General features: G+C 45.9%; 1 protein-coding gene across 2 annotated transcripts; it reads right to left on the bottom strand.

Moving 5' to 3' along the window:
- Positions 1-11,611: 11,611 nt before the first annotated feature.
- Positions 11,612-20,721, bottom strand: tcf19l (transcription factor 19 (SC1), like). 2 transcript variants are annotated; one of them, XM_046418012.1, is made up of 7 exons: positions 20,513-20,721; positions 19,409-19,937; positions 18,920-19,314; positions 16,602-16,771; positions 15,465-15,858; positions 14,544-15,057; positions 11,612-14,010 (listed from the first exon to the last, which is right to left on the bottom strand). In XM_046418012.1, exons 3-7 carry the CDS (start codon positions 19,188-19,190, stop codon positions 13,665-13,667), a joined length of 1,695 nt encoding a protein of 564 aa, XP_046273968.1. In that variant the 5' UTR covers positions 19,191-19,314; positions 19,409-19,937; positions 20,513-20,721; the 3' UTR covers positions 11,612-13,664. The 2 variants fall into 2 exon arrangements, with proteins under 2 accessions (XP_046273968.1, XP_046273967.1); XM_046418011.1 differs by having other exon boundaries at positions 18,920-19,937.
- Between the last annotated feature and the right edge of the window lie 720 nt (positions 20,722-21,441).

Here is a 21,441-nt window from a genome sequence, read left to right as displayed (position 1 = left end):
CAGGAGCTGTTTCAACATAGATTTAAACTGATGGCACTTACTGTCGTCGTAACGTTTATTGGCAGCACATTCAGGAGGGAAGTGAGCGTGTGAACGCGCCCTTTGTGTCTCACACTCTCACAGTCTTTATCGCTGCAGTATTTCTCTCCCTGCACTTTTCTGTCTCGTGTGTTTTTATCTCCTCGTGCCTCATTTTCCCAATTCGTCTGTCTCCTGTCCTCCCTCCTCTCTCTGTCTCATTCTCCTCCCGTGGCGATCTGTACCCTCAAACTTCCTCGCACAAAATGGAAATTTGAATGCATTCAATTAGGCCATCAGCCCACTCTCTTGTCCTCCGCCCTCCCCTCCCTCCCACTCCTCTCGCTTTCTTTTTGCTTTTCTCTGCTTGACTTCTCACCCCCCTAAGAATCTCCTTCAGCTCTCACCACATGAAAGGTAGTCCAGCTGTATAATATAATAGTTGTATCAATCAGACGCCGCTGCTCACCTACCACTGAAATGGTTTTGACAGTAATTGATGCCTTAGCCGGCACTCAGGGAGCCGCGCTGCTGTGTTTGCCACATGCAATTGCACCATTAGGGAGACCCTCTTCTGTACTTAAACTTCCCTGGTGAATTGTCGAAAACAGGTCGGATTTTGAGGGGAACAAGCAAGTGTTGTTGGATTGTCTGTATGTTCCTGACACCTGAGTGCCAGCTCACTTGTTTGTTCGTTTGTTTGTTTGTTTGTTGGCATCACGCTGTGCTGTCGGTGCTTCCCTCGTCCACGTTTCTGTCCTGACTTAATGGGACGCTGGAGGATAAGGGACAGCAGACTGAGCGTCCACCAACCGGAAAGGACCTGATCGCGCTCCTGTCTGGTTTGTTTATTTTAAAGTAGCTTCACCTCCTGCTTTGTTTACTTTGCTTTTGTCTGTCAAATCTGATCTCTGGAGGCGCAGGAATGTATCAGGTATGCTGTCCCATAACACAAAAAATAGGTCTGAATGGCGTTTATTGTTATGATGTTTTTCCTCTTAATATGTCAGCCAGGAATTAGACAAACCTCACTGAATGACTCGTGCAGTCTGTACTATTGTGCCTGCTGCCTTATGGTCTCCAGTGTCAGCAAAACAGTTCAAAAATAAGGAGGATACTGCTTATCCAAACTGATAATCTTCATCCAGGAAAACCTTCCGCTCTGCCCTTTGACGCTGAGATTTTAAAAGACAGATGACACAATCAGTCACCCGAAGGACATATGAGGTGCAAACTGCCCGGCAGAAATGGATGGGGATTAACGTTTTGACAGGATGGCAGAATAGCACTAAAAGCTAGCAGTGACGCTCAGGTGGTTGAGACCCAGAGGACGAGCTCACATTACGCAGGAGTGATGACCACATACACATCGCACACATGCAATTCCAGAGCAATAGGGCGTCATTTTCTTTGCTGAGAGTTAGATGAGAAGATAGGTGTCAGTCTCATGTCGTGCACTGAATGTGAAGCTGTAGCCAGCAGGCAGTTTAGCTCGCCATAAACCTGGAAACAAGAGGAAACAGCTAGCCTGGCTCTTCCAAAGGTAACAAACACATACCAGCTCACCTGGAGCTCATAATTAACATGTGGTATCCTGTTTGTTCAATCTGTACAAATACCAGAGTGTAAAGAGGGTAGTCCAGCTTTCCAGGTGGGGTTGGATGCACAGGAGCGAAGACTTCCCAGAGTCTGAACGAGAATCAGACCAGATAACACATACATGCCGTACTGAGACCCCCAAAGGCCTGTCTGTTAAGGTTCTTCATTTCCTCGTCTCTCGACAGCTGCTGCCCAAACAATGCATACAAATGTACAAACAAATAAACAAGGTAAACTTGATACATGAAATGAAACACATGGACAAAAACAGACAAACACAGAACAGACACAAAAACAGCTTCATTTGACTCACATGTAACTCACACGTACTCACACACATTTTATTTTTTAAATTCTTTTTACGGCAAAGAGAGACAAAATTAGAGAAATCCAATGAGTTCAGTTCAGTTCCTGTGTGAACTGGCTTTTTGGACATTCCTGTACCATTCCTGATCTTATGCTAATCTCTTGTTATGATAATTATCTGAGGCTGCCGCCTTCTCCCATGCAGAAAACATTTCGTGTGCCAAGCTGCAAGCTGGAGAGAAGTGCGAACTGACGGTCTACCCTAACTACTTTATCTAAATCCTTCTGAAGAAGACATTTTGGAGATGCTGCCGCTGTGCATACTAAATGCCTCGTGTCCCTCCAAGCAGACTGGGCCGAGTTGTTTGCAGCTCCAAACCACTTCCCTTCAAAAGTTCTGCAGCGGCTCGTCCTGCAGCAGACTGACAGATAATTGCCATGGAGACTCGCATGTCCCCACAGCTATCAGGCTGCACCTTAACAGACACCGCTAACCAACCAGAGCCGGGAACACTGGACACAGACTGGGATTGTTTATTGTCCATTATGTTCATTCATTTTTTCACTCTGTCTCTCTGTCCAGCTCAGTTCTCTTTCTGCCTTCTCTCTCCAACTCTCAGTTTCTCTGGGACGAAGTGTGAAAAGTGTCAACAATTCCAAATTTTTACGTCTCTTTTTTTGTAAGACTTCGAAACAGCACGCCGACTGACTAACGTTAGTGATGTGCACTAATAAAATTATCGGTGATTGAAGCAGAGAGGGAAAACACTGGCTCAGGGCAAGCTGGGTCGCAGATTGATCATAAGCAAGCGTATCTGAGGGAGGATTTGCCCTTTAAATTATTAATTCTTTTTAACATGTTTAGCCTTGGGTTTCTTTGTCTTGCTAATTTGCTGATGTCCCCCTACACTGGAGAGCCGCGGTTCTGCCTCACGGGGAAGTAGCTTTCCAAATCCGAGCCTGTGGTGAGAGGCTCTCGGGACATGCCGAGCAGAGCTGCAAACTCTCCTGAGGATGTGCTTCAGCTGGAGCATCAGCACGCTGACGCAAACCAAACTGTCTGCCTGACGCCTCCATGCACACTCTCGTTAGTGTTGTTCATCGAGGCAGGAAAGCTCAATATCCTTTTTTTTCTTTCTCAGGTGTTTTTGAGCTCCTTTGAGGGGGGCAGTAATGAGCTGACAGGAAACAGACAGAGACGACAGTTAGCAAAGGTCACAGGCTGGACTCAAATCAAAGATGTGGGGTTTACATGGCCACCATCTTTACACCAACAGACTCCCTTTTTAAAAATAGTTCCTAAACCAAACAGAGAATCTTCATCCTGATGTTGTTTTTCAGAAGGTGGAAAAGCAGAGAGCTGTAGTTGGTGTTAGGTGGTGTTAGGTGGTGTTAGGTCGTCAGCAGGCAGTAGGACTTGCAGCACACTTACCTATTTGGTTGTGACGTGTGTGTGTGTGTTTGCAGCTGAAGTTGTTTTCTTAATTTGCTTCTGTTTGGTCTATTTTCACGTGTTTTCTGACGCCGCAGTGCGGTGAGCTCTCTTCGCGGAGGCAGGCTCAGACAGGAAGCCTGCGTGTCACTGGGCTTTCACACTGGAACAGGTCTTCTTCATCCTCTGTGACACACAAAGTCTTAATGGTTGCAGGTCCTGAACTGAGAAGCAGCATTTCTGTCTATTCTGCTTCTCACTGCTCATGCTGTCAGCCAGTCCTGCTGTGTTCACTGGAAACCAAAGGGCGGTTTGTTCCATCACTGATGTGAAATGAATCACGGTTCTCCTCGGCTTCGTCCAGCAGTGTTCGCCTGCATGAGTCGAGACTCGACAGCCAGCGCGGTTCAGCTGCCAATCAAGGCAAAGGCCCCCGAAACAGAAACCGGTTTAAACTTTAATATCTTCTTAATGGAACAATCATTTTCTGAATCGCCACCAGACACACATCAGGAGGAGCGAAATTATAGCAAATGAAATCATAAATTCGTTGTGTAAAAACTTTGTGACTTTGTGTATGAAGAGGCTCGAAACTTTTCTAATTTTCTTCTGTACACAGAAGATGAAAATCTGTCGCTTTGGGAGCAACCCGAGCAACTAGAAATTACATTTATACACTATTACACTATCATACTATTATTTGTATAGACTGTTTGTTTAGTGGAATATGAAACATTTATTGCATCGATTACACTGAAAACAAAGCTTTTTGAAGGCAGGAAATCCCACATGTGCGCTCAGAGAGGTGAAAGATTGTGATTTTGGTTAAATGTCGCTAAAGTTACTCATCACATCACGCGTTTCGAAGACTGTCGACTTTATGAATGTGTACTCAGTGCTACAGTCTTTACCTGACACTGAACCCAGCGCCATGAGTGTCCAAACATAAGCACAAAAAAACTTGCTTTAATTGTTTTTATGTAGCGTTGCAAGGGTTGACCCCATTTTGCAGCTTTGCAGAATTTTTTATGTGACAAAATAATCATACATCATAACACACTGATCAAGTGACATGATAATCAACAGTCGATGCAGTTTTCATGGAACAGTAGATATTAATTATAATTTCTGAGCCAGCGTGAAAAGCTACAAGATAAAAACCTTGTGGTGAAGTTGTTTTGTCAATTAGCGTCTAAATATACTGTGGAAGTTGTTGGTACCAGAAGTGAGGAAAGTTAGACAAAGAGAAGCAATAAAATAAAATTAGAGTCATGTCTGGTGACGACAACTTTCAGGTAAGATCAGCGGAGAAAAGGACCCAGACAAACATAAAACTCCTCACTTCCTGTTCGCCACAGGACTTTCACCAGGAGGGAGACGTCACACAGCACCGCTGATGACGACACATGTGACATCCTTCAGGAAGTCGCAGCGGACTAAACCGCTGCTGGACCGCTCACAGTGAACTGACCGCAGAGCAGCAGCTCTGACATGTGACCCACTTCCCCCTCAGAACGCCGTCATGTGTTTGATCATACTACAGCATTAATCACTTTATGAAGCTGTGGCTCAAATGCTGGATGTCTTAATTCGCTGTTTTCTGTTTATCTCTTCCTCTCTTCACACTGACAGGACACGTCTGAACTGTACTTCTCATGGCCATGAGACAAACTAAATAAAAATAAGTTTCTGAGTCAGGCATGTAGCGCAAGATGAAAGACCAATTAATTCAGAGCTTTGGCCCCTCCCCACCCCCCATCATAGCTTGGGGCCCCCTTAAATCGTAACCCACTTTCAGGCCACTTATAGAGCCGGTGGTGCCTACGCGAAGTCAAAGCGAAATGATTAATGACGTTATTAAACAGTTTAGAGAGGTTGTGTGTTCTTCTAGCTGGAGCCAATTTAGAGTGATTTGTGAGGTGAAACAATGTAGTGGAATGAAGTGGAGCGTGTTTGAGTGTGTGTGTGTGCGTGTGTGTGTGTGGGTGGAAACATGGAGTGTCTGAATTGAATGTGTGTGGTTGCTGCTTTGTGCTGGGTGGAGTGTGTGTGACAGTGTGCATGTAGGCAGTGTGAGCTGAGTGTCTTGAGCGTGCGTGTCATCAGTGAGTGAAGTGTACGTGTGGGAAAAGATGACTTAGAGTGTGTGTGTTTGTGCATGTGTGTGTGTGTGTGTGTGTGTGTGTGTGAGAGAGAGAGAGAGAGAGAGAGAGAGAGAGAGACATGCAAAGGTCAAAGTGGGGACAGGTGGAAATAAGCCAATAAGCCAGAATTTCATTTCCTGTGAGCTGAGGTGGAGAAAGAGTGAGAGATGGAGAGAATAAAAACGGAGGAGAAGTGCAGGAGTGAGAGAAGAGAGGAAAAGAGAAAGTCATCGATTGAGTTTGGGACGGAAGGAAGCAGAATTGAAAAGGTGAACAAAAAAGGCACGTCGAAAGAGAGAAAATGTCTAAATTGAGTGGAAGGGGAGAGAAGAAGAGAGGAGGCACATGAAAGGAATGAAGATGAAGGGATGAGAGGATATTTGGAAAGGAGAGGCGGCAAGAAGTATAGACAGGAAAATATTAGGAAAGGCGAGGGGAGAGGAAACGACAAAGGTAAAAGAGAGGGAAAGAGGAAGAAAAGAAGGAGGTGGGGGGAGGAAAGAGGAGAGCAGGTGAGCAGAGGGAAGAAAAGGAACCAGGAGAGGAGAAGAGAGCGAAGACGCCAGACGAGAGGATAAACAAAGAGATGAGAGTAAACCAAAAGAGACAAAGAGAGGAGAGGGAGAGAGTAGACAGGGAAAAGGGAAAGAGGAGAGAGGACAAAGTGAACGAGGAGAGGAGAGGAGAGGAGAGGAGAGGAGAGGAGAGGAGAGGAGAGGAGAGGAGAGGAGAGGAGAGAGGACATTAGAGGAGAGGAGAGGAGAGGAGAGGAGAGGAGAGGAGAGGAGACGAGAGGAGAGGAAAGAGGACATTAGAGGAGAGGAGAGGAGAGGAGAGAGGACAGAGGAGAGAAGAGGAGAGGAGAGGAGAGGAGAGGAGAGGAGAGGAGACGAGAGAGGACATTAGAGGAGAGGAGAGCAGAGGAGAGGAGAGGAGAGAAGAGCAGAGGAGAAGGAGAAAACAAGATGGCAGAAACGAGGAGGGGAACCAAAGAGAGGAGAGATGAGGACAGGAGAGCAAAATGTGGGAGTGAGAGGATCGACAGCTGCTCCTGAGATCCTATTAGAGCTCAGCCAGGAGAAAGACTGTAACACACACACACACACACACACACACACACCTTCACATATAAACATCTCCCACATTTCAGTATGTGTGCACGGTGCAGAAACTCATCCTCAACACAAACACGCCTCATTGCTCTTTAGTGGTGTGTGCAGACACAGTCATAAACAGGCAGCTAACACACACACACACACATAAACTTACACACATAAACTAACACACATAAACTAACACTTCAAAATACAACAACACAGGTCTGAACAACCAGATGAAGTCAGGCTGCTTCAGTGTCTGTGCAGGATGATATGAAGAAAGTGCCAGCTCTGTGATCCATTAAAGCCAATCAGACACGACCACCACCCACCACCCACCGCCCTCACCACCACCCTCCACCCACCGCTGACTCACATTCACGAGCTTTCACAATAACAGTGAGAGGAATAATGAAAACATATGATTTCCATTCAGGCTGTAATGTGCAGGGAGTGGCTCCACACATCCGTTTGTCTGCGTTCATCATCTGCTGCCTGCCTCATGTCCTCTGTGGGAGTTCTCAGGACTGAGCCGGGCCGACACTGCCCCCCGCTGGGCCACCAGGAAACAGCAGCTCAAATCTATCTCGGCGTTTGTCAGCTTGTTTTCGGTCTCGTGTTGGTTTCAGGTTCCTTTCTGTTGGGAGGCTGATTCTGCACGACATTCAGGAGCCGAAAGGATTTCAGCCTGATTCAGAGCTGCACAATGCAAAGTGCTGATGATGTGAAGAAGCTACAGCCTCATTCAGGTCATCCAGTTGTTGTTTGTTTTTTAAAGGGAAATGCCACTTCTGTTCATTCATCACAGAGGGTTTTACTGAGCTGGTGAGGAAAGACTGACCCTGATGACCCTGAGGCAAACTTTTCTACTACACTCGTTCATAAGACGTATTGAAAGAAGACAGCAGGAAGGACTGAATGAAAGATCGACTTGAGTTGAACTATGGAAGTTGCAGGACTTAACATGTTTGGAGTTGACCTACATGAGAGACCACAAAAGTCTGGACATTTTGTCCACTGCTTGGTCACTTTTTAACATCTGTCTCATGTGAGTCCATTAACCTGATAGAAGACGTTTGAAAAACTTAATTGATAGAGTTGAAAACCTTTACTATAACTTGCATTCCTTGTCTTTGTGATCAGTGGAAGCAGATAATGATGTTTGTCTGGCTTTAACACACCAGCAGCCTCAGCTCAGCACACAATAAATGTCCACAATACATCAGGCTGCACATTTTCACAAAGACTGATTTCTGAGGAAGAGTTAGAGATGACCAAAACTCCACAGTGTGCATTAGCCAATACTTGACTCAATGATCCAGGAGCTTGTATGTTGTCACTGAGCTTTAGTTTCCCAATAAATTCAGAGCCACATTATGGTCAGCTAATGTGAGCTCAGAGTCACAGCTGAATCTCAGACCACCAACACTTCAGGAGTGCAGGCTTATTGCTGCAGTGCTCTGATGACAGACAGAGAAAAAAAATGACCCACTGAGTGTGTGTGTGTGTGTGTGTGTTTCTCAGATAGCTACTAGATGAGGAATATGGGTTTTGCAGCTTTCAGCCCTCTGCTTTCATCTCGCTGTGACCTCTTCCTTTACCAGTGTGGAGACGAGATGGAAACACCCTCACATATTACTGGTGTGTGTCCAGTATCTGTAGCCCATCTCACACACACACACACACACACCTCCTCTCCCTCCGTCTCAGTTTCAAATGAACAGAATGAGCTTTTCGCCCTCCCTCTGTCTCAGTCCATGCATCATCAGGGGAAAGAAGGTGTCGGCTGTTATTACAGGATGGAGCGCTGAGTGGCTTCTTGCACACCCACCACCCCACCCCACCCCACCACCACCCCTCTTCCCTCCATCAAAAAAATAAAAAAATAAAAAGAGAGGAGTGAGAGGAATGTTGCTATGGAAACAGTTCGGACAAATGTAATTGTCTCCCTCCACCTTTGCAGGTCAAGGCAGCGGGCATTTCAGCTCCATAATCTCTCCGTCTGCTCTGTATCTACCCACCGGCCTGTGAGTGTATAATAGCTTTCCTGGAGTCGTGAGTTACAAATGTGCTGCATCATATACAGGGTGATTTCAAAACCTGTGTGTGTGTGTGTGTGTGTCTGGGCTCATATCTTATTTTGCTGTGAAATGAAATACTGCATCTTTACAACTCAGGAGAAAAATGACAGCCAGAGTTTGGGAGAAAAACTAAGAAACTGCTGGTTGTTAAATTAGTTCTTAAGTTTTGAAAGGCTAACTTGTTCACTGTTTGAACATTTTGTTAGGACAAAAGCTAACGTAGAGCAAAAACACAAATGAAGAGATGTGAAATTGATTAGAAAAGACATCGAGCAGCATATTTACGGGATGTGTGCTAAGATTTCATCTTAAAAAAGCAGTGAAAAGGTTGTTTGTAACATCTTTTCAAATCACATTCTAATCTGCGGGTTCTTGGACTACGTCATGTGTTCGGGAAAAGCCTGCAAAGCTGAAGCTCCAGAAAAGATTTATGAGCTCAGAAACTTCACTCGTCTTTCCATCAGCGTGAGCACATAAAGTGGCTGAATTTTCATTTTTGTGTGAACTGTTCCTTTAAACTCAGTTCTGCTGTACAATGAGAAGCTAAACTTTGCGGTGCTCCACTGGGCTGCACGGTGGGCCACTCAGATGTGTTTCCAACATTACATTACAACGTTTTACAGTATAAAGCGACATACGTGTGTAAAGTTATGAGTTATTTTCTGGTTAAACCAACCAGAAGTTTCCACCTGACAAACATAATCCAGTGCAGCTCATTTATTTGTGTATTCACTTTAAATCATCTTTTTGACCCTTCAGTTTTATCTGCTGTGTGGCAGCAATAAACTAATCCTTATCACTGCATCGTAATCAGGGTAATAAAAATATTCATGTGCCCATTCTGTAAAGCTCTTATCCTGTGCACGGTCGGTAAATAACGTTGAATTCGAGAAAAAAACCAACAGCAGTGAGAACAACATCATCATCATCATCATCACAGAGGAAATGAGTTTGAGTAAGAATTCATCTTCAGTTTCTGGTTAACTACCTCACGTCACATTCAGAGCTTTTTGTTCTCTGCAGGACTGCTGACACACGAGTCGTCAGTCGTACGTCAGTACTTTAACTTTCGCTTTTGCTTTTAATCCTGCCTTTATATGACCTGTGCTGCCACTTCCTGCTGAGCTCATCACACACACACACTGTTGTACTGTTGAGCGCGTTTTGACCCACATGTGACTTATAAAACTGAACTCAAGCACATTAAGTCATTAAGTCCTCCATGTTGAACACGTCTGCTCATGTCGTCTTCTCTCTTAGCCATCAAACCAGACTGAAAGCAGACGCCCTGAGAACAAAACGTAAACTCGCGCGTGGAAAACCCAGATAAGAGACATCAATAAATAAACAAATGAATGAACGAAGATGTGAGCAAACGGGCTTCAGTTGTGAGGCCGCTTGTTGACTCACACTCTGCTGTGATCGTTTCAAAGAAAACAGTTGAATATAATAACCAGATACATCAAACCTCCAGCAAGTTTTATTTTTCATTTAAAACACTAAAGACTGGAGGAAAACAAAATGTAAATTTCTAATATCAGTGTTTCATCAATCACGACTGGAGCCTGATGCATAACAATTAACCAAAAAGTTTTCTGGTCTCTTCGGGGGGAAAAGTGCAGATGTGGAGATAAAACACACACAAAAGACTTTTTCTCCATATTCTTTATTTCTTCCCTGATAACTTTGATGCTGATGGCATCTCAGAGAAGTGGTTTCATTCTGTACAACCCCCACCCCTCGGAAAACCAACCAAGTCAAACTGTGCTGTTTCTGCATTTCAGAGCGATAATTAAAGTGAAGGCAGTGTGAAAGGAGAGTCCTCCTGTGAACCGACACAAAGCCACTTATGAAACCCGATTCACAAACGACATTTCAGAACTCATCACCTCGGAGTCGCGCGCTTCGGGATTTCAACAGTAAACAGAATAGTTAGCTCACATTTGAAAATGTCAAAGCCTGCATGTGCACAGAGGCGGCTGCTGCTGGCCGCAAACTTCAGTCCGTCAAAGCCCTGAGAGACGTGAGGAAGTCGTTTGTCTTTGAGGCAACGCAAGTGGAACAAATTAGAGCTGTGATGATAAATCAGACTTCTGTACTGATCGCAACATCTGCTTACATACCAGCTGTCACGTCTGAATACGATTATGAATTAAAAGTTCATTGCACTGTGAAAGGGTGGACTTCCATTACTATGCTGGTATTAATGTCATAAAACTGCCTTAACATGACAACAAGGGCCTTTATCTCAAGGTTTTCTGGGATACCGTCGCATCCAACAACTGCTAATATGACAGGCCTAAAGATTCGCAGACAAAGGCTAAAATGTTGTGAAGTGGATTTTATAGCCGTCCAGATTTGATTCTGATCAAACATCAGCATCAACTGCCAGTCGAGGCCAACTTTCCGAAAGTCAGAAAACTGAACAGAAGAGTCTCCATGCTGAGGAGCCATTAATGGACTGAGCTCCACTCTGTGGTCTTTAAGGGAAAACTGTCCACCTGCGACGCCTCACAATGCCAACAGCATCTTAACCTTAAGGTAGCTCGAGCAGCGTGACACGTCGAGCCCAGTTCTGCTTTCTTTTTAATCACGATGGAAGATTTTTGCACAGAAAACCTTCTTGTTTTCGATCTCACACAGGTTTCATGGCTCGTCTTGTTACAGTTTGTCTCAGACAGCCAATTTTTACCTTCTCACCAATTAAAAAGTGTCGGCCTCTCAGCATCTTCACGTTTCAGCACATCTTTCATAGACCTTCACAGGTGTTTACACCACGTGAAAGCTGAAAAACAGCCGCTGGGCGAGGAGGAGCGGCGGCGGCGGCAGCAGCAGCACGACACTGCGAACAGGTGACGAGGTGAAGGTGGCACATGGCTTTAAGTGAAGCTTGGAAGACACGAAAAGGCATTTAAACACCTCAAGAGACAAAGAATATGCAACACACACCTTTACTGCGAAGAGGAGACAAACAAAACACAACAGACTGAAGATCAACAGAGAAAACTTTTCCTTTCACATTTAATTGCTTAACAAGATCCAAGAGGTGCTTAAAATCTGTATCATACTGTAGTATCAGGTTATCATGTTAAGTCCTATATTATAATTCATATTACTACAGCGAGGTGATGTAACCTCACCTTTTTCTTAAAAAAAAAAGTGTTGTTTATTTTGTGTCGATATGTTGTCAAAAAGTGTGAATGAAATTATTTCAAGCGAAACGGCAGCCTTGTGATTAGTAGCACTACAATTAATAATTCGTTTAATCAAAGATTTATTGATCTCACTGAATCCTTTTTGGATTTTATGTTGAAAATGAGTAGACGCTTTGTTGTTTTCGAGTGCTGCCTTCTCAGCTTCCTGCCTCCTTAGTGACATCACGCAGCCTGTGAACCAATGAGCTGCTGCGAGGAGGCAGCGATGTAGCAGTCGCCACGTTTCAGCGAAGCCGGAAGAAAATCTGATCTGACTACGCTGGAAACAATCGGTCTTCAGTGTGCCGTTAACAAGGTAAGTTTTGTTTTCTCATTTCATTCAATCAAGTTTTCTCCAAATTTCCCGCTTCTTCTAGTCCCAAAAAAACCAAACCCGCAGGCCTGCCTCAGTGGAACGTGTAGACCCCAGCCTGACCAAGTCTGACACGAATATTATCTGAAGAACTCTGAATAATCAAAGATCGTACAAGTGGTGCAGAAGAGGAAACTGGTTTCAGAGACACAAAGAGACCGGTTTTGTCCATGCGGGGCGAGCAAAGCACACGTTTCGGTTAAATAACAGAAAAGGTGCTTCAGAGAAGAATTTCTGCACTTTGACTGCATTGTAGTGAAGCGGCACCTGAGCTAACATGCGTGTACGTCTACCGTTCTGAGGCGGAGAACAGACGAGTCGGGTCAGAACAACAGCGTCCACTGTGGCCCACGAGTCCAGCTGCGTGAAGAAGACTCTTAAGAGGTGGACTGAAGAGGACACCTTAAAATCATGTGACACTTCAAGATTCAAAACCCACCAGAGAGACCGAGATTTTCCGAGTCTGTTTATCCTGCTACATCAGCAGATCATATTTCATGACATTTCACTGGTAATGAGTCCTCGCAAACCAGCCAGCTTGCACTCAGACGTAACAACAAAGTCCCACAGCACACATTGTGCATCACCCGCCCGCTGAAAGCCCAGCAGCTGCGTCTGCTGAAGTGCCTCGAAACGTTTGATTATCGTCCTGAGAGCACCTCTCATCAGCGGCAACAATAGAAGTCTGCTGACACATTTTCTGCTGTTTAATTGTCTTGGAACATCAGACGCCCACTCCTGGACAGCTGCTGCCACCCAGGAGTGGCTCAGAAGCATTTCATCGCTGAGGTGGGAAAACACCAACCAAGCACTCATTTATTTTTTTTTTTCCTTTTTCTGGGAAGGGGGCGTTTTTTTGGCTACCCAAAGTAGCAGCGGCTGCACCAGACTTCTAAGAAAACGTTCTCGCCCTGTATAGGCTCCGACAGCAGCAGCCTGATGTGAAGCATTTCATTAATCTTCTTGAACGCTGCCCCTTGGCCAACGACAGCCGTGTTGGGAGTGTACTTAGAAACATTTCATCATGTTTTCCCGCCCCGATCGCACCTCTCCAGGCAGTCAGAGCCATAATGAAATCCAACCCAAGACATTTCATTCCAGTTTTGCTGCTGCCTCTGAAGCCTGAGCCCTGAAACTGAGCGGGAAAGTGGTTTGTGAAGCCGCCGCGTGACTGTTGGGTCACAAATCCTCATACTCGAGAAGATCAGGACATAAAAACTAAAGAAACTCTTTTCATGTTAATGCAAAGGGAAAAAACTCTGGATGATTGAGTAGAGAAGCAGCAGCAGAAGAAGAAGATGAAGCCTGTCTTCGATACAGCGACTGTTCATTTCAAGTGCAGCTGTAGGAAATGAACACTTAAGGGAATAAATGTGGTAACTTGAAAGTCTAAACTGGAACAAACTCGCTTCCTCTCCTATCAGTGACACCCGCAGTGGAAGTCGGCGTTGGGGTCCCTCAGGAGCTTCTTGCGGTCAACATGCAGACAGTCTATGTGGTACCAGGCGTCGCACACGTCGCACTGGATCCACTGCACCGTGTCCTGCTGGGGCAGCAGACAACGCGGCGCCGCGCACGGCTCCACCGCCCCGACAGACACTTCCTCGTCTTCCTCCTCCTCCTCGTCGTCCTCGTCATCGGAGGAGGAGGAGGAGGAGCCGGAGGAGGAGGAAGCCGAGGAGGTGGAAGAGGAAGACGAGGAAGATGGAGAGGGCAGCGAAGGCCGGGGAGGGAGAGGGTGTTTTCTGGGGCGGCCTCGTCGTTTGCTGCCGGGACAAAAGAAAACAGAACGGAGGAAGATCAGGCCCGGGAGAATAAGAAAAATAATCTTTAAGGTTTACATTTCATAAAATCTGGGGTTTCATGCAGCAGGAACAGATTAACACTGAGTCATTCGTATTTAGTTGGGCGTTATAATATTCAGTAAAAACCCAGTGTTTCACAATCAACTCGATTATTTCTAGATATTCACCTACTGACACCAGCTGGACGAAATGAGCAGCCTTTCATGCAAAACTAAGGTGGGACATTTAACGTGATAACAACACATAATTAAACTGCCAGGTGGTATCAGTTCAGTGGATAATATGCTTCTGTTCTGCACCGAGCTGACACTTCTGGCTTTACTGAAATTGCAAAAAACTTAGTTTAACAAAGCCCTTTTGCGTGAGATTTAAAATTCTCACTTTCATGGTGCAGCCTTCAGAATAAATTCAGCGCTGCAGTAATCACCTGAATATTCTGGCTGGGACCTGAGCTGGTGGCAAAGAGATTCCTGCAACCCTCCACAAATTCCTACCTTGTTGGATGGTGGAATCTGTTGAACTGCATCCTGCCTCGGTCGTCAGTGCGGACCCTCACTGAGGGTGAGGCCAGGCTGTAGTTCTCCCCTCCGACCACCAGAGGGGAGAAAACCGGAGAGCTGTGAGCCCTCCGCCTTCCCCTCGGCGCCACTGGAGAGCTGTGTGCCGCTTTCTGCTGGCGGAAAGTTGCGATGTTGCCATGCATGACCGTCTGGACCCGATGCATCGTCTGCACATCCTGCTTATGAACAGCAGGGTTTGTGAATGATGCCTGGAGGAGGTGGTGGTTGAGCCTGCTGTTTGTCATGGCGCCATGGAAACTGCCAATGGTCCTGATGCCGACAGGAAAGGGTTTGGCCTCCAGCGGCCGCCGGACGTCGTTGTGGCTCTTCGGCTGCAGCGGCAGAGGAGGAGGAGGAGGAGAGCTGAAGCTCTCTGACTCGGACTTGTAGAGCCGCCGCCTCTTCCTCCCTCTTGCTCTCTGAACATCCTCCACAACTCCTGCTGGAGCTGGACAACAGCATGATGAGATTATTATCAGAGAAGCAGTGAACCAGACTCCAGCACATTTTTCATCTGAACAGCTACTAGAAGCTTTGACTGCGACTTTGAATGTATTTTCATTTCACCTATTTGTTTTCCTGTTGTTTTAACTTTGCCAGACTGAAAGCTGCAATAAAATGTTCTTGCGTCTCCTTACGTGCACCTTCATTACCAGTATTAAAAAACAAAGAAATAAACAACACATAAAAGTAGAATTGATACAGTAATAATGTCAAGCGTGGTATTGATTATCAACACAGTAAAAATTAAGAAATGCAGAAGAATAATCAACTCAAGTGAAAGCAACTCTGAAAAAGTGTGTTTTTAAGACCGATTTAACTCAGTAAAGCTACAGGGTTTTGGCTGAGCCTCACCTCCTCGACTTCTGGGCTCGTCGGAGCTGTCGTCCTCCAGGAGCACCGTGTGAGCAGACTTCCTCCTGCTCCTGGAGGTCGACTGGAGGGACTTTGTCAAAGGCACTGAAGCTGCAGAGGAGAATGATGGAGGCGTGGAGGGAGGGAGCAGAGAGGAGAAGCCCACGGCCAGAGGTGGCGAGGAGGAGGAACCGGGGTCCGAGGTGGTCCCCTCATGGCTGTGGCTCCTCTTGAAGGTCCAGGCTCTGCCCTTCATCTTACTCAGGCTGCCGATGGAGTTGAGGATGACGGTGGCCCGGTTGATGGACAGCTTGGACAGGTCCAGGTTGGCAGCCACCTTGCGGTCCAGACTGGTTCTGATGCGGTTCTGTAAGTCTGACGAGAAGGTGCCCGCCTGGGAGACAAGATCGAAGTACATACGAGTTAGATCTGTATGCTGAAATGGCCGAATTAAACATTCATCAGAAGCCTATACTACCAGTTTTGACACTTTTAGTTTTAACTAAAAGTGCAAAATATGAGCAAGTGACTCCATCTTTAAAATAGCGCTGAACGCTGACTTTTTCCCTCCCTAACCATACTGTTGACGACATACTGAATGTTCACACGCCACCTTTTGGACACCTTAATCCAAAGTGCGTCATAGTCACCACATCTGCGTCGACTATCTGAGAATGAGTTGGATTAATTCTCATTTAGCGCTCTGGTGAGCATTTACGTACAGCAGCAGGACAGCACACATGGGACCGATTCAAAATGAACTACAGTTAGAAAAATAATTTAAAAAAAAACACAGAACATCACAAGTTGTCCTTTTTTCCTGTGGCAAAACTGTGAGACGTGTCATCAACTAAAAGGAAATAGAGTTGAAATAGTTTCTCATCATCAGCTTGCCGAGCACACGAGCTCCTCACGAGGGACATCACAGCTGCTATTGTGATCTCGTGATCCAAACCATGTGTCCATGTGCCATTGTGGTCCTACTGAAAAACCTGTTCGCCTGTCAAAAGTCGAATCGTGACGTAGCTGCAGACGTCTAAACCCCTAACAGTGCAGCACATGAAGCACCACCATAAATCTGTAGTGGTGAACTGAGGCCGCACAGAATCAACCATCTGCTGAATCCGTTAAGATTACCTTTGGAATTGTGATCGCATCAAAGTCTAGCGGGCGAACTTTGACCTTCTGGAACAGGAAGTAGAACTCGGGGCTCCTTGGAGCTGAATGGCCGCCAAAGGTCAGCGTGTCGCCGTCTGAGAGCTCCCACTGGACGCCAGGCTGGAGGCGGACTTCGTTGACCCAGGTGCCTGGCAAGACGAGAGGAAGAGGAGGTGACGATTTGTTTAGAGACTCTTACTCTGAAAACTCGCCTTGATCACATGATCTGTACGAAGGAACATAAACAAGCAACAGCTTTGCAGTCGAAGGCGAATGTCACCTTATCACACAACTTTTTATGCATGAACGTCTGACAAACAAGACAGAATGAATAAAGTGAGCGGAGGCTCGAAATGAAATTTGTTGACTATCAATGTGTTTACAGCTTCCAGAATTGAAGAGAAATGTAAAACAGTCTGTGAAATGGACCCAGAATTGAGGAGCTGGAAGGCTACAAGGCAATCAAACGGCCATGACAGCACAGCACAAAATGAGAAATGCACAGTGAATACTAAAACGTAATTTTAACAGCAGGAATGAAAAATGTGTGAAACAGACTGTGAAATTACTTGAAAAATTAGAGTGAGGGTGCAGTTTAGACTCGCAGCCTGTCAGACACAGCCCACCAGCCTCCTCCGCCTCACCTTGTACTGCTTCCTGTGCACTTCAGCTTTGACTTAAGACTATTAGCAAGGCGAGGTAGCGAGATGTGTTATCTCTGACCTCCCTCATGGAAGGTCGTTTCCCGATGCAGCGTCAGTGCTCCTTAATCTGGAACATCTCTGACCGATTCCTCCTCCTACCGCTTATTTTCACTTCTTCTATCCCTCCAAACGTTCACCCAGCAAATCAGACCCACGTTAAGACCGCGAGAAGCTGAATGAAACAGACTTTCTTATTAAACATATACATTATGGGCGTAATCCTGTTTTCATCCAGAGCTGAATACGTCTGCTGGCATCTTTTGGTGTAATTCCACTCAGAACTCGTCTTCTGCTCTCCATCCTTTTTATTTCTTTCAAGTGTGGCTGCAACTCACTTGTTTTTCCAATTCTGATTAAAGTATTTGGCTTACAAAAAGTCTCAACAATGAAAAACATCCACCACAATTTTCAAATACCGTAGTTTGTTTTGTACAGTCCCAAAATCCAAAGAAATTTAATTGTTTAATAATAATAATAGAACAAAGCAGCAAATACTCAGTGAGTCACTGGATCTTGGCGATACTTGACAAACAATTAACAAAACAGCTGCTTCACTTTCTGTCCACTAACTAAGCAGCAACTATTAGTTTTAGTTCTCTTTCTAAACATTATGCTTCTGTAACACACAACAGCTGATGGGAAGGTGATACACGCATAAACCTTCACTTCCCAGTCTCTCACTCTTATGAACGGGTCACCACGTGGAGTCACCTGACAGGCAACGACCAAAGCTCAACCTAAGCGGTCGTTTGTGGCAGCTTTTCGTGTTCGATGCGTCCTCCTGATCTAACCACAGACCCTACGATGACGAGCACTGAAGCTGCTGTGGACACTCGCTTTGGCCAAAATCTTTCACGTACACTTTATGCAGCTTTTTCCTTTAATTTGGCTTATACAGAGTCTGTATCAGTCTATCAGTTCAGAGTTGGCGTCAAGCTTTTGTGCTCCACTTCACAAAGAACATAAAATCAGGGTTAAAGATCAGGAAAAGGTCTTTAATCACCTCCTTATCGCTGCTATCAAACTTCAATTACGTCCTGGCAGGAGAGATAATTCACACATTTTTACAGCTGAGGTTCCAGACGTGTATTTAGTTCGCTCTGTGTGTGTGTGTGTCTGTGTGTGTGTGTATCTCTGAAGCTTCATCTTGTCTGCTCACCTACAGCTGTGACAGTGCTGGCTTGTGGGGCTCAGCTGCCGTCAGGCTGCAGGTGACCGTTTTGATACTCCTGTCAGTAACGCAGCAGGAGGCAGCTCTGTGTCTCACCTGTATTCCTGTCAGTCAAACTGTGAGTGTCCAGTTTTGTTTTAAATCTGCTTTTTTTTCTGTCACACAAGCCAGTGTGTGGTCGTGAGTTGTTGTAAAAACAGATATTTGCACTTCTTTCCAAGAACAATTAGTAAAATGTGTAGTGACAATGTACTTCCCTGCAGAAGTACTGATACTTCTTGTAAGTGGATGTGTCACTTTGCCTCTTTTGCTCTTCCAGAATGACTGCAGAGAGGTGTGACCAAGTCTCATTTTGAGGTGTAGACGTATGTGTATGTGTGTGTGTGTGTGTGTGTGTGTGTGTGTGTATGTGTGTATCTCACCATGTGTGCTCCTGTCCTTGATGTGGACCCTCCAGCCCTCCTCCTGTGGCGCTGCGTCACCTCCGCTCGCCTCCTTCTCTGCATGGAGCTCAGCGTGGATTCGGGACACCGACGCCGAGTCCAGAGTGACGTCACAGAGCTCGGCAGCCCGGCCCAGGCGGAACACAGACTGGCTCAGCGCCGGCCTGAACGTGTACAGATCCCGAGCCGAGTCGCCAGCCGACGAACCGATCCGCAGCAACTGGAAGCACGGCTGCACCCCGGACAGCATCACTGGAGGGTTGGATTGTCTGCCACCGCGAAGCCCTCACCTGCCCCACCCAGAGGCCACACCCTATCTGTGACAGGCTCTGGTTTACAGGAAACTGTAGTCCATTTTGAAGTACAACTCTTTGCTAGTGGACAGAAGTTAGAGTGAAGGCATTTGTGTATGACCAAAGAGTGCTGACTGCTGACATAAAGCTGTAGCGCGAGATAAAATATTCTAACCGCAGGCCTGAAGACGCCGAGTGTGAAGGTTACAGGCAGGTGCAGCAGCCCTGAGCGACAGACGTTTGTATGGAAGGCTGATGGCTTGTTGTGTCCTGCTGTGAACACATGAATAAATAATGAGGATAAAGAGCACTGTATAAGCAGGTGAAGTGTGGAAATGAGCTTCTGCAAACTGTTATGAGCTCAAACTCAAACAGCTTAAATCCCCCGTGGAGTGAGAGGCTATGAGCTGCCGGATTTGAGAACAGAGAGCTTCAGTGATGTGGACGGCCTGCGTGTTACTGGGCTGCTAATTCAAAAGGTGCGGTAAACATTAAAACCGTGAAAAGTAAACCTGCCAAAAAACTTGACAGCCGTGACTTTTAGAGTTCTGACGTCTAATACTTTCAGGTGTGAACAAGCTGTCATCCGAGCCTGAGTGTGTGAGAGTCAGATTAAAATCCCAGGCTCCTGACATCAACTGACATCAGCCGTCTCACAGGTGGGAAGCCTGACAGCCTGGCGGAACGGCTGAGGACCGCCTGATCTGAAAGAAAACATGAGAAAGAGCCTTGAAACAAAGATGGCTTTTGCTTAATTGCTCAACGTCGCGTCTGAGAAAAAGCTTAGACTTTGTAAACGTAGTTTACTCGACACTTCAGACGACACAAAAACACCTTTTGTCATTTCAGTGTACAGACTCGAGTTAAATTAAACCATGTCAGCCTGAAACAGAAGCATACAGACGCTGTATTTAAGTGAGGACATAAAATCTGTCAGCCTCACTGTGGGACCCTTAGCTGGCTGCAGTCTGCACCGCATGCCGTGCATCAGCTGCGTGCACACGCACTGACAAATCATCCGATCACGACACAAAGCAAGAAGCATCAACCCGCACAAATAAACGGCCTGTCAAGTAAAATACTTGTTTTGCAACAATAATTGCATCTATGCTCGTGTAATCTGGCGGTTTACTTAAGCACACACGCATTAGCGTTAACATAACATTAAGAGAGCAATGAGATACCGCAGTCCTGCTCTTTAGCTTGTCAGTCAGAAACTGGATTAAGCTAGCTGACGTTAGTGTCTGGTAGGACAGAATGAGTCAAAGCTGCCACTTACAACAACAGAGCTTCACAGCGACTTCCTGTGCAAAACTCCTCGGACTCGTTCGGCTGCTCGACCGGCGCGTTTAATTCCTTTAAGTAAACGTTAATGTTTCTGCAGGATTTTATCGTCGTTGTTCTTAGGGCTTCGGAGGACTTTTTCGCTTTCTTTCCTCCCAGGAGGAAGTCCTTTGAAATTTGGCGCGCCATTCCCGAGGCTTCCTTGCGCTAGAACCTACGTCATTTCCGGCTCCTCCTCGATTGGCTGACAGCCAGGGCGCTTTCAGCGGGAGCAGGACGGAGCTGAGTGAGGACCGCACGGTGTAGGAGTGCTGTCATCCAGTCCTGCTTAGCAAAATGGAGTTCAGCGGTGGAATGTAACTAAGTACACGTACTCAAGTACAAATATTCGAGGTATTTCGAGTGCTTCCATTTTGTACAGCTTTGTACTTCTTCTCCACTACACCTCAGTTCAAATACTGTACCTTTAACTTTGTCTGACAGCTTTAGTTACTTTTTTAAGATAAGATGAACTTTATTGATCCCGCAGTGGGGAAATTCACCTGTTGTGGCAGCTCACAAGAAGAGTGCAAAAAGTGTGCATAAACAGTTACAAAAAAATATAGAGGTGAAATAAATTAACAATTTACAAGGTAAGTAAAAATAGTACACTATAAAGCTATATACAAGTCCTCATAAGGGAAGAAAGAGGACTAGACCATAGAATTATACAGCCTAACAGCAGCGGGAATGAAGGACCTGCTGTAGCTCCTTCCTACACTGAGGGTGTAGCAGTCTGCTGCTGAAGGAGCTGCTCAGAGCCTCCACTGTCTGATGCAGAGGATGAGAGGTGTTGTCCATGATGGATGTCAGCTTGGCTAACATCCTCCTCTCACCCACCTGCTCCACGGAGTCCAGTGGGCAGCCCAGGACAGAGCTGGCCCT

The sequence above is a fragment of the Scatophagus argus genome, chromosome 17 (assembly GCF_020382885.2).
Source record: "Scatophagus argus isolate fScaArg1 chromosome 17, fScaArg1.pri, whole genome shotgun sequence".
Classification (NCBI taxonomy): domain Eukaryota; kingdom Metazoa; phylum Chordata; class Actinopteri; family Scatophagidae; genus Scatophagus; species Scatophagus argus.
Note: the sequence above shows the minus strand (reverse complement) of the source record. Positions and strands in the feature narration are given on the sequence as shown.